The 13245-nt window shown below is 40.9% G+C and overlaps 1 protein-coding gene across 9 annotated transcripts in view; it reads left to right on the forward strand.

Moving 5' to 3' along the window:
• The window catches only part of mol (dual oxidase maturation factor 1 mol), a 107710-nt gene extending 95159 nt beyond the window's left edge, over positions 1-12551 (forward strand). For 5 of the 9 annotated variants that reach the window (XM_086978710.1, XM_022789998.2, XM_022790001.2 and 2 more), the window contains 6 exons: positions 2805-2907; positions 5004-5121; positions 5729-5986; positions 7968-8160; positions 8821-9052; positions 9701-12551. In XM_086978710.1, the coding sequence (XP_086834836.1) occupies positions 2805-2907; positions 5004-5121; positions 5729-5986; positions 7968-8160; positions 8821-9014 (866 nt within the window). In that variant the 3' untranslated portion in view covers positions 9015-9052; positions 9701-12551. Of the gene's footprint in view, positions 1-2804; positions 2908-5003; positions 5122-5728; positions 5987-7967; positions 8161-8820; positions 9053-9659 lie in introns of all 9 variants that reach the window. The other 4 variants (XM_022790002.2, XM_086978709.1, XM_022790003.2 and 1 more) reach the window with 4 other exon arrangements.
• Positions 12552-13245: the final 694 nt, after the last annotated feature.

A 13245-nucleotide genomic window follows, 5' to 3' on the forward strand; every position in this document is an offset into this window, starting at 1 on the left:
GATCGATTCATGACTCGTATTGAACGTAAGGCAGTCAGTCGACTGACAAAACGGGAAATCTCTAGGTATCCCAATCTGACCTTATCCTTGTTCAACCTATCGGTTGGTCGCTATATATGAATCATATCGTGTGCGCCTGGCTACCTAAAACCTTATTTGCTAACTGTTGCCCAAGCCGTTATTGTATAACGCGACTGTAAACATCAGCTCATCACTCTCCCGTGCCACGGCTATGCCGCTCCCCCTATAACACCGATCGTAAGTACGGCTTTCACGAGAATCGCTCAAACATCAAAACATGAAACCCGTCGAAATGGAACGTCCGTTGACATTTCCCATTAGAGTAGATAGGCAATCGATAAAAAAGGAGACAAACAGATGAAGATGGCGCAAAATTTAGCATCACCGACAGTAACAACTGCCGCATCTTTAGCAACAACAGTTGCAACCCAATAACAAAGAACCCCATAGCAACTGTCCATAGATAAATAAACGTCTACCATTTAGTAGCAACAAAAAAAGATAGACAAACATACACACACTAAGCAAACGCGAAAGGAAAACAGACATACACAGGCACTGGCTCATGGCGAGGAGATGCCTGCAGCAATAGGTAGCAAGAGCCGAAGTGCCCTAAGAAGCTGCAACGGCTACACTTTCTTTCTCTGCATTCTGAAGTAAAGAAGGAAGGCCATCGGACGGCCTTGATCATGAAATGCCACTATCGTTACGATAGTCGCCACCAATGGCGCTAGCACACATGTTCTCCTCTCTCTCAACACATGAGCCCCCCCCGCTTTGTTTTCGCCCATTTGCGCTTTCCTTTACGAAGCAAACCGCTGTTTTAAGCCAATTGATCCCTGCTGCCTGACAGCCTGGGTCTCTACATGCGTCCGTTCGTTTCGGGGACGTATATACTATACGCGTCTTCCGACTATACAAGGTGCGCGATCCTGAGTGACGGTTCGACAACAGCACTATGAAGTGCTTCGGTGTCGCTCCCGTGTCGATGGCTATGGCGGCGACTGCGTCTGCTGTCTTACCGACTGGCGGTATTGCATTGCTGACATGCGGCGACTGTCACCTGTGTAGTTATTGTTGTACCTTCTAGCTTTTCCGCTTAGAAGTCGCAAAGCCGACGACAATGGTGATAGCACTGCTGCGATGTTACTGACATTGGTATGGCGTGGGTATAAGGCAGTAGCGGTCCAGGTTCGGCGAAGCTATTGCTTAAGTCGACCGGATGCCGGTTAACGCGTCCTGCTGTAGGGCAGCAGTACCTGACAAGCAAATTCAGTTATATGGAATGCTAGGCTGTCATCGGCTTTAACACGATGGTGGTGCTTATTGCGAAATTGGCACGTGAGAATAGGCAGCACGAAGATGGACTGACAGAAGGAGGGATTGGGTAGGGAGTGTACGAAACGTTGAGAGTAGACGGGTAGACTGTGCTGCAGTGAGATACAAATGCAAACTGACATGGTAAATACAAGGCTGTTAGAGTACGATAGATATGTCTTCTCCGCCAAAGCTGCGTCCGTTCGCATCGGACACCGTCGCTGCGCCATTAGCTCCGAGTAGATCTGCCATAGAGAGATGACTGTTTTTCACGTGTGACGGATAGTGCGTAAAGCCGAAAATAATTCTGTCTACTGAAAACCTCTAGTAGCGCCTAGCTAGAGTTATGCATTGTTAGAGGATATACTGTTTTCCATAGGCACTTATGACGTAGGGAATCTCTGCGATTAAAAAAAAAAAGCTAGTAACCACCTATTGAAAAAATCAGCAACAATTAGAATTCGATCTATTTTGACATCAGCTTATATGTTTCTATTGGTTTCTATCTAATAAAAAAAAAAATATTGTAAACGATAACTAATATTGTCAGATTCGTATTACGTAATTTAGTGGAACTTTTTAACTAACGGTTATGTGAATTCAATATAATATATCAGCCTAGATATTATTGCCCTCCCAATACGACGGATATCTCTGCAATCGTTTTAATAAAGCCTCTTAACAAGTTAAAAAAGACACTTTATGAATATATGCATTGTAAATATTTGTATAAACAGGGAACAACTATTTCAGTACCAATGTGGCGTTTTCGTCTACTTAGCGACAAATACATTAAGGGACAGCTGTCAATCGCCGATATACATACGTTATAGTAAACCGTACTACGATTCCAGGGCGGAGGATCCATAGCCAATAGCTCCGTAGCGGCTTTTCAACAAATCATTTCATTAAGGGAATCAGTGTACGGCAAACTATTACAAAAGACTTATTGCAATTAAATATCGGTCTTATTTTATCTATTTTTCAAGATAGTCTGGGCACTAAACAAGATTCCCTGTCATTTACTAGCCGTCTATAATGTTCTAACGCAAATAACCACCCCATGGACCAGACTTGCTTCCTCAACACTTGGTCCTCTCGTAACGACCCTGTTTCTGAAGGTTCGTTCGGCAGCGTACAGACAGAAGAGACAAAAACCTAAATACGATACGCTCTGCGGTACAGCAGACCAGCGAGATGTGGAATGGCGTAAAGTGACGCAACGTATAATGACGGATACACAAATCAATCGATCAGCCAAAATTGCAGCTGCTATATTTGGAAAGCGGAGCGTGTTGCGTCAGCAGAATTCTTTGGATCACACATGATTAGAGTGTATCGTCAGCTGCGTTGTTGTGAGGCTCAATTGCTTCTTCGTTTGCGATTTTTTTTCGTAGACATTTAATATGGGGTTAACGCGTAGATGATATCGTACCTGTCTTTAAGGTCCACTTTGCGTTTTTCAGGAATTGTCGCATTTGTAGTTGGGACTACAATGGCTGTAGTTGATACCCTTTGGCCCTCGAGATTCTCGACAATCCTCGAAGTCGATTACGACACCCCTTATCGGTGAGTCATTTAACAATCTCGTTTGTAATGTATATATATATATATATTCCTACTGAGATTATTTATATTGGCGAAAGCACACGGACGTGAAAAATGTTTCGATTTCTGGCACAGGCAAAAATAACATGATGGGTAATATGGGCCAGTGATAAAATTAATTAGAGGGCTACATGTACATTAATTTGGATTGTTTTTTGTTTTTTTTCAATATGGGCTTACTTATAGCTTGGCTAAGGCCGAAAGCGCGAAGGCACAGAAAGGTACGTTATTATAAGTTTGGAACACAGGTAAACGCCAGCGTCTTATCTAATCGCCCCTGTAGCAGATTTTATATTGGTGTGTGAAATGAAAAGAGGTGGCAAGCTGTCCCGAATTCTAAGGTAATTTTTTCATAATGAATGCGTTATCTCTATCGGATGACACGCTTTGAATGAAGTAAAGCCCAGTTTCCCTTGTACGCCATCTTGCAACATTGTTACTCATGGCGTGTCACCTTGCAGACTCGAGAAATATAGCATCTACTAATCGGTGAAGTGTTTTAGTTTCATTGTTTGAAATCAATGTTTATAGAAAATCCTTTTACCGACTACCGATCCGGTATTGGTAAATCTCTTATTACGTAAGACTATTATTATTACTAGATTATTAGCATTTTCATTGTACTCCTTCTGACATCGACCTATCGGCTCAGGTTCTGAATGTGCACGCCCTCTTCTCATACACAAAAAGCACGTTAAATTGTACTTTCTTCTATGAAACGCTCCCTGATTGTAACCGCAAGAAAGTCGTCGCCTGGATGCTAAACGTCGACGCTCTATAAAAAAACAAAAAAAAGCGCCGATTGAAGATTTGCTCAAGCAAAACATCCCCTTCATTTTCTAATCATCTGAATATGATCAACGTATCATGATGCATTTTAGCTCTGAAATGCTTCGAAATTACGCAGCTCACGCGTTGAAGCGTGGCGTTTACCGTCCGTACGTGATGTTCACTAGCGAACATTCTCCGCCGCTGACTCATAATCTAGCACAGTATTATAAAAACATGTAATTTACAACATCTCGTATATGTAAGAGCCACGAGCTTGCGTTTAATACGTGTTTACACTACACCACACGCTTGTTGTTGTCGCCGTAAAGGGGCGATGTGGAAATTTTCTCATCGCATCTGCCGCCAGTAGAATCGAAGAAGACCAGCGGGCCGATTGGGACAGCAACCCAGCAGCTACTTCAGCGCAGCGCAACTGCTCATAACCATAGTGGGTGTATATTATATTCATGAAGACGAATCTTGCAGCCTAAAAAAATACAGATCTTACGTCATTGTCTTACACCGCAATGGCTACGGTATGCAAATCTACAATGTGCGTGAGGTGCAACAATCTGCGACAAGACGATCTCCCTGTTTTTATTTTTATTGGTTCTGATACGTTGACATGCGGCAACAAGTCTGCTTCCCTATAACAGCAAAGAACTACAATAGGTGTGTTGAGAGTCGACACTGGTGATTGAGCTGTAGATTACTGAAAGCGTAGAGTCTTGCCAGGCAGGCGTTCAACAGGAAGATCTGCGTCAATTCTGTTATTAGAAAACGACTGGCGTGTTTGAACGATGTACTCTTTTGTTTACTAAGAAACTTTTATCCCATACGGAGTCATTAACGAGCGTATTTACCACCAGAGCTTGCAACACGTGGGCCAATTGTTCACAGTTGTTTTTATCCATGTCGAATCCTCCAAAATCGCAATGAAAATCGTTGAATTTTCAATAAATAACGAGCTTATTATTCTGTGAATTTACAAAGTCAACATCCGTTCTACAACTGTTATCCGTTAACATTTTCTAATGGCCGAAACCTATCAGTTATGCTTGCGACACAGATGGGACCTGTATTTGATGGGCTGCTAGTGAACCCTATTACAAACATTTAAGGAACCTCACCCTTCGCTTATTTATTCGTTAAACTAGTACGATCGAGATTCGACATAAAGGAATTACTTCTACACTTGGGCCCTATTCAAGATGTGATTAGCATACCCGCCAACTAACCAAGATGAATTTCTTTTCCCGTCGCTGTTTATCTATCATAAATTTCAGTTATTTTGTGGGTCAGGGATATTCGAATTCACGGTGTCCGTCCCTCGTGGCCACCCCGCATTCAACAATAACCGCTCGAACTTCGAAGGGTCAAGAGCAGCTCTTCAAGGTACTCGAGGTGCGAGATCGAGAAGCCCTCACAAAAGCGTACATCTAGCATAGTTCTGTCGAAAAACCGTAGTCTAACTATTTAGCTAGTCTACCTATCTAGCTGTAGCCTAGCTATATAGTAGCCTAGCTATATAGTAGAAAGTGGTAGAGAGAATCGCCGACAATTTAACACACTAAAAATACGTTCTGTTAAGGAATATAACAATGCGATACCGCTATATCTAATTTGAATTACATAGGAAAGAGCGTCGAGGAAGTGAGTGAATGTTATTAAGAATATCCCGATATTTTTTGTGTGTCGTCCTATTTTCCGTATCGATAAAGTTGAACCTGTAAATTGGTCTAGAGGAAAATGAAAAAAGACTGGTCTGATTGAAATATCAATGTGTTAGGACTGGCTGTAATTCTAGGGTACTGCCCATAGACAACTTAAGCCTTATTATTACTGTTATTATATGTATATATCAGTCATTTTAGGTATTTCAAGCTTTTTGATGTTGTATTCATATACTTCCATTATATATACCTTTATATAATTTATAACGATTCTACTGCGCGAATCAAATATGGGTCTAGACTATTGCTCTAATTACTATATATAATTTACTATGTAGAAATTGGAAGACGAACTCTCGGAAATGTCGCCGTCAGAGTTCGGCGATGACAATTCCGAGTTCGGAGGGCGCGACAACGCAGCCTACGACGGTTCAAGCGAAGTCCTACCCTGTGGGTCGGGTTCAAGAGTTGGTGTATCACGAGCCACGGCTGGAGCTACCAGTTCGCGTGAGGAATCGCTTGCTGAGCGAAACGACACCAACGAACTCGGTGAAGAGTTTGAGATGGTTGACGGAAAGCGCGCCATCACGCTACAGGTAGTGTTTAGCACAACGCCTAATGTTTCTCGTTGCTTTTATTAGTTGATTTCATGATATGAATATTATAGGGATATACAACGTATTTACTTCGCCAGTAATTTAAACAAAATCCCATACGTTCAAACCCCGATGTTTGTTCTCAACGTACTTGGTACGCACCATTCACGCCCAGGTTACAGTTATAATATAAAAATAGTATTTAATTAATCATATCTAACATTATGATCAAATCACTCTATTAGCTGTCATATTATTTTTAGTTGTACTACCACTTGCCTTATCATTAGAGAAATGGAGGCGTTATTTTTTTTAATGATTTAATCCTAAACGCATTTGATATTCGTAAACGAGTAATCCCGGGTTCAGCGAGCCCCCCCCCCCCCCCAGTAACTGTGATAGCATTCAGGCGGGTAATAAACGTCCGCATACACGCACGCGCACATACACACACACACACACACACACGCACGTCACAAGCAGATTTTACGCATGTGAGTAGCTTACTTTTTTCAAAAATTGAAACTTGCACTTTCTACCGTGGTTGTACAATGAAGAAAGTCTCTCTATACGAATCGGATTTATTAAATTTCTTTTATGTTTTGTGGTACCCGCAGGTTGGAAACTAGGGTACACGACTGTTTAATTCGATGGGCAAATCGCCTTTTTCGAAGCTATTCAGGTATTGTGTCAAAGGGTCGATGTAATCTAAGCCAGGAAAAGTCGGAACCTAGAATAAGACCGAATCTAACGTCAATCATAATAGAGTTAAACTAACGGTGTAACTGACGTCAACAGGAATTACTCTCGCGAACGTACGCGCTTACATCTATTCTGCAGCAGTGAATACACAGAAGTAAAAACAGCAACGTGAAACATTAGGATTAGTAAAAAACATTTTCATTCCTCGAAAACATTCAAAGGACGAATAATTAACATCTCATCATTAACACAACAGTTACTACCTTATGCTATCATTTCAGCGCGCTAGACTTAGTTCACTAAGACGAATGCGTCACTATTAATTAGCTGGACGACTACCAACAGGTTTCTGATGTACGTTTAACAGTGGTGACGGTGACGATAATCAATTTGTTCTGAGAAGTAAAAGAAGTTTACAAAAGAACGGATCCGTCTGCTGAGGACTTGAAGAATTTGATTAACGTTATTTTTTTCCTAGCAACACCCTAAGTAACGATTTGTTTTCGACACCGTATAGCTAATACATAAAATAATTTGGCATCATAGAGGCATTCAAACATACGGCTATTGTTTAATCGACTCACTAATGTACCGCACAGGCCAAAGCAGGACAGCAGAAGTTCGTATCCCAACTCAAAAAACGTGTATACAGAATCGTAAGGACCGCATTAAGGACTTAACTCGTCACATGACAAATAACTTGCTTGAAAAATTGGCATCACCTCTACTCTTATTTCATTGCCATAACGGGTTACTTCCGTCTTTGAATCCTTTGTATTTTTTGAATAGATATCTTTATGGCGATTTTGTCGTGGAGTCGCTTGTGTCAATTTATCTAGGAATCGCCGACCAGGTTGAGCAGATCTGACAGGATTGCTCGTTATTGGCCTGCGCTCTCTTGCGAAACAAGTTCTCAGTTATTGGTGATCGGCGGCCTATGTTGCTTTCTCGGACAAAAATACAATGCTTAATCATAAAATATTGATTTCTTTGTTACGTATTGCTTTCGATTGTCAGATAGTCAAAAGATTTATAAATACTTTTCTTTTATACACTATGATGTCACAGGAAAACATTGACCGTGGCCCAAAAAACTATTTTTTTTTTATCAAGTCCAAGCCGTCAGATAGATCTTTGATGTTTTCTCACAAGATAACACAATACAAGATCTATATCACTGAAATGTTTGACTTGTCCTGTTTTGCTCTGCAAAGAAAGCTTTTTCTTTGCTTTACTACTTCACCGTAACTCTTTTTCGTGTTCTACGCGTGATCCATAGGATTTCGGCAAATTTGCGAATCGCATGGCTACCGCAGCGCGAACTCAGAGCACACGCTTCGGTGTAGTAAATCGGCACCAATCATACGGCGGTACGGGAGCATCTTCGCAACATTCGCGACTACAACCTGCTATGAGTCTTGTCCAGCGCGATAATGGAACAACTACAATTCAGATTAGCCATACGCTCTCAAGTACGTACCCAGGCGATAACAGGCTGACCTTCAAATATTTGAAGCTTTACGTTCGGCATTGCTTCAGACAGAACCGAAAACCCCAGCCTTTATTGTGCTACACCTTAGGCGTGTAAATAGGGGAAACCGTTCTCAACGTAGAGAGCACATATGATCCTAATTATCTTTGTCGTGGACATAGGTTGACAAAAATTGAGTTTACCCTCAGCGAAGTTTATCTAAGTTAGATAATATTTCGCCAAAATGGCTCCTACGACAACGATCACAAGAAAATACACGATCTGTACGAGAAATAGCATTTTCGTATAATGATACGCAATTATACTATAGTTTTTTATTATTATTCAAGGAAAACCCAATCTACCACTTGAAATAATTAAATTGACCCTAGAAAAGAAGTTCAGAGTGCAGAAGCGTGATGTTGATGTCAGGGAAAAGTGTGACTACTTATAAACAAGTTGACGTATTGCGTTAAATGGGTATGACAGTAGCTGGGATCATACCGTTGACCTAATTATAGACTGGACAGCTTTTGCCAATATTATACGCAGACACCACGCAGTGTTGAGTATAGGAGCCACGTTTTCGTAAAGTTCATTATTTTCATTGCTAATAGCTAGAAATCTGACCGTCAATGACGGGACCCTCCCTATTCTTCAGGGTCAGGTGACCCTGATACGACGGATGAGGGTCCTCGCGACGACAAACTAGAGGTGGTCAAGGTAATGGAAACGGCGGCGAAACCTGTTGTCGGCGCAATGGCCGGGCCGTTATTGCCGGTAACGCGCGGCGATAATGAAGGGCATACATCAGACGGCGATACTGCTCAATCAGGCAGTGTCCACCCCGTATAAAGTACCATGGTTCGCTCTATGGGGACGCACTCCTCAAGGTGACTGCTTCTTGCATGGCTTTGCCTGACTAACAACGAATTAAAAAATAGCCCAGAACTGCTTGCAGTGCCTGCAACACTGGTCCTTTTAGCTTCCTCCTGTGTGAAGTTGATATGATACGGGAACAGTTAGCCAAAGTGGTCTCAAGGAACAAAACGATTCTGTTCCAAAAGCTATCCGGGGTCTGCATCCACACAGCCATCAACTGACACATTGATGTCGATGCGAATTTTTTCGGACCTTTTTTCGGAATTTTTTGACTGACGTATTCAAAGTCTGACCATTTTTCTAAACGATTGATTGACTTCTACTTAATACTTTGGATTGGTCGTCTGTGTCAAGCTTTACACCTAGTAGGAGTTAGACTTTTAGAGTATATGCCAATAAACCAAACGGCTCCAGTATACCATCACATGAGTAGGTCTTGCGCAGGCGTACATTAGCGCTGAGGGGTTTCAGCCTTCGTTAAGAAATGCATAACTCTAGCTAAGGTATCTGGAGGCGCCTGGTAATAGATAGCGTAACGCCTAACCTTCACTCAGCTGAGTTCAACACCTTTCAACTACAGTTTAGAAGCACTTGCGTACAACACTGACGCGAACATAGTCTATTTTTGCGCTGTATGTTTGCCCTTTTTTGAATTTCAGTCTCGGAAAAGCTATGAGAGTACGCCACTATAGCAGCTAAGGAGGGGCTTCTAGTGAACCTTATGGCAGGTTGGGTGATCCTGGAGAGCGGACAATGATAATGGAGTTCAGTGACAATTTCATCTCATCGTGGACGCCTCCGATCGAACTAAGTAACTGACTTCACTGCCCTGCATCTGGCCTACCCTTGACTTACCGGTAGCGCGTCTTCTACATGTTTTCACGTTGTTAGTGGTCGAGAATACAACCCGCACGATTAAGTGCGGACTGGTTAGAGCCGGTAGCAATTGTGATAAATGACAGAAACTGCTTCGATCGACACGGGGGACGGCGCCTCATTCTCAACAAACGATATCTTTTCATACAACAAATTCATCTAGCGGAGAGAAGCGAAAATCGACCGCAAGACAGAACGACAGAAAAAAATAAAGGCTACGAACAACAAAATTTTTTTTTTAAAAAAAATCTCCCTAGCTAGAAAAACGGGTGATTTGATGATGATGATGCTGACAACAATAATAACAATAGGTAGCAGTCATAAAAACTAATATAAAATGATAATGTGACAACCAAGAGACTAACAAATATTTACAACAACAACAGCAGCAGCAGTAACAACAACGATAAAATGCATAGCTATAAAAGGAGCCGGTTCGCGTTGGGGGTTCCCCTCATACTAAAACTACCGGGACACTAATTGGATGTAATGCGCGCGGAAAATTATTGCAGCGGAATATATAAAAATTACGCGCACATCACTTGAATCGCGTGTAAAAAGATTGTAATGGTACTCTAAATTACTCCCTACTGTGAGTTCTTTTTAATCTATATTTGTATTAAAAAATGAATAAGCTAAAAAATTGGATTTTATATTAGGTTTGATTTCATTGAAACGGTACAAAATACGCTCTAGTATATTTTAAGAACCAGCAATGAGTTCTACACTGATAATCGGAGGGAAAAGAACTGGGGAAAACAAATTCAACTCACATAGCAAATTTCAGCACGGCAATATTGACTTTCAGATCACACAACCGTGCAGAACTGTAATCCGCCACTGTATCAGGAGAGGAAAAGTAACAGATATCTAAAATATGGATTCGCAGACCTTTTCCGATAGCGGTCGGGACATGCCTGTTATGGTAACCCTATGAGTCCCGTAACAAACGGCAGCTCGCCGAACGACTTGGAGATGCAGAGAAGGCGATGGAGACAACATTTTAGACAATTTTACAAATACAAAAATGCTACCTAAACACGTAACTGTACTATACGTTGAAATACCCATGTACTGTGCGTAACCCACTGCCGTGGTTGTATATACGATCTAGTCATAGGATAGTTTAGGTTCTGCAGGTTAGATTATAACTTTATAACAGAAAATGGGAGAAAGAGAGAGAAACAAGATGCGTTAATAATGGGAGCATTTTGAAGCAGGACCAAAAAGCTTGAACTGTCAAACAAATCGTCTAAACATCGAAGAAATAAAACAATGAGAGATGCCGTTGATGAAACGGTGATAACGAGCGTGGAAATTAATATACTCCGCAGCACAGAGCTGAAGGCTTCAAATGACCCGTTGTTTGGCCCAACCAAGGTTTATGGAGCTGTGCTCTGTTATTTTGCAAATATGCACAAAATTTAATAAATAATCAATTTAACAAGTAATAATAATCTTAATGATAATTATACTGTAATATTACAAGCAATTTTCAAGAATCAACTTTGTGGTTAGTCCCATTTGCAGCATACATCGCGACTACATAATGTAAAACTGAAGTGTCCAACGACGTACAAATGGAATCAACCAAGCACTTGGCTCCACTCTTGAAGCAAATTGTATTTCACTCGGCAGCATCGGACAAAGCGTAATTGTTACCCATATACATCAATAAGAACGGCGCACGTAAGGGGACACTATACTATATGAGAGCTTAGACCCTCCGGCCGAAATCCATTGATGTTTTGTTCGTGTTGTAAAGCCAGAAGATGCCCACAGCCAGTAGAAGTCCTAAGAAACGATTACCAGCTAAACATCAGGCCTGATACATGACACATTTCTGGAAATTGATCAAACAGACATCCGTAACGTGCAGTACGTTATGCTACGGTGATGTATAATGGTGCAATCGTCAATTTCGGCCACGGCTAAGTTCTTTAAGACTTAGCCTTGTAGCTGGAGTGATACTAAGTTTTCGAAGCAATCGCAAGATCACCGTTGTGGGCTTATCGCATTGTGTCGAAAAGGACCCGCTGCACTGCAAAAACCGCCAAACGGAGATTGGTCGAGTAAACTTTGCTATTTATTAAATCTACGATGATGATGAATGTTCATAATTTTTCTACTTAATAATACCTAGTACTATTTATTAGTATCGACGTAATACAGGGTGATCGTTTATTAATCTTCCTGATGATGAGTCATTATCGTCAAAACTATCGCGATATCGAAAATTGCAGACCGCGTCAGAACGATGAAGGTATGATTAATGTTACCACATTGGCAACAGAAGCCACTTGAAAGGGGGGTTTCTCTGTGTAGACATTCGACCAACTAGAAATACGTTGAAATGCCGAAATACATCGGAATTAGTAAATGAACAAGACGGAACAAGCTCAGATCCCGCTGACCATTTTGTATTTTTTTCTTTTTTGTTAGCGATTCTTTTTTGTGATCGGGGTGTGGGAGGGCATTGGGGATGGCCAGTTCAGAGCGAAAACGAGTGAGTATTCGGTCGAGTGCAAAATGATACCCGTGAATGAAATTGTGCAAGTAGAGTTAATAATGATAACAGTAATTACGTTGTTTCTTGTTTAAATAAATGTTATTTATTATTTCCCCGTCATACGATATGGTTCAATGTATTTATTTACTAGGTAAAGCTTACAGTAGATACAGCCTGATTTTAAGGGGTCATTTAAAATAGTTTTTTTTCATGTATTTTAAAGAAAGTGATGAAGTTTAAAAAAAATACAGTGGTAAGCCGCGGTACATATATATATTTTTAGCAGGTTTCACTCTTACAGGCGGACCACAAACTTTGATTTTCGCTGTAGTATAAACCGTAATGCAAAGCAAGTCGAGAGCTAATCTCATCTTATAGACCCTAATTTATAGCAAAATAATGTCTTCATACATTTTTGGTGATACTTTTCCTGTTTGACCTGCAGCCAGACGTCATTATCTGTAAGTGTCTTCACTTTCGCTGCAATTTTAGTTGGTAGTTTTACCATCATTAAGTGAAAACATTTAAATATATCCGGAAAGGTTAACTAGTCTTATTGCCTTGGAGTGCGACATGTAAAAACTGTTATATCTTATGTTAGTGTTGCTTGACATCGCCAGATAAAATGCTACAGAGCAGCGATTTGGTCAAAACATGCTTGAAACAATTTCAAAACATATGAACATTTCAATGTTTAAACGATAATACCAAAAACATTTGATTTTCTAGAGCCCCGAAAATGTTCCAACCTCGCTTCCCAAGTATTCATCATTGAGGGCTCAGTACCGAATAAATAATCACGTTGAGAAAACCACCTCA

Source organism: Varroa destructor, unplaced genomic scaffold (genome assembly GCF_002443255.2).
Source record: "Varroa destructor unplaced genomic scaffold, Vdes_3.0 BEIS01000002.1, whole genome shotgun sequence".
NCBI classification, from domain to species: domain Eukaryota; kingdom Metazoa; phylum Arthropoda; class Arachnida; order Mesostigmata; family Varroidae; genus Varroa; species Varroa destructor.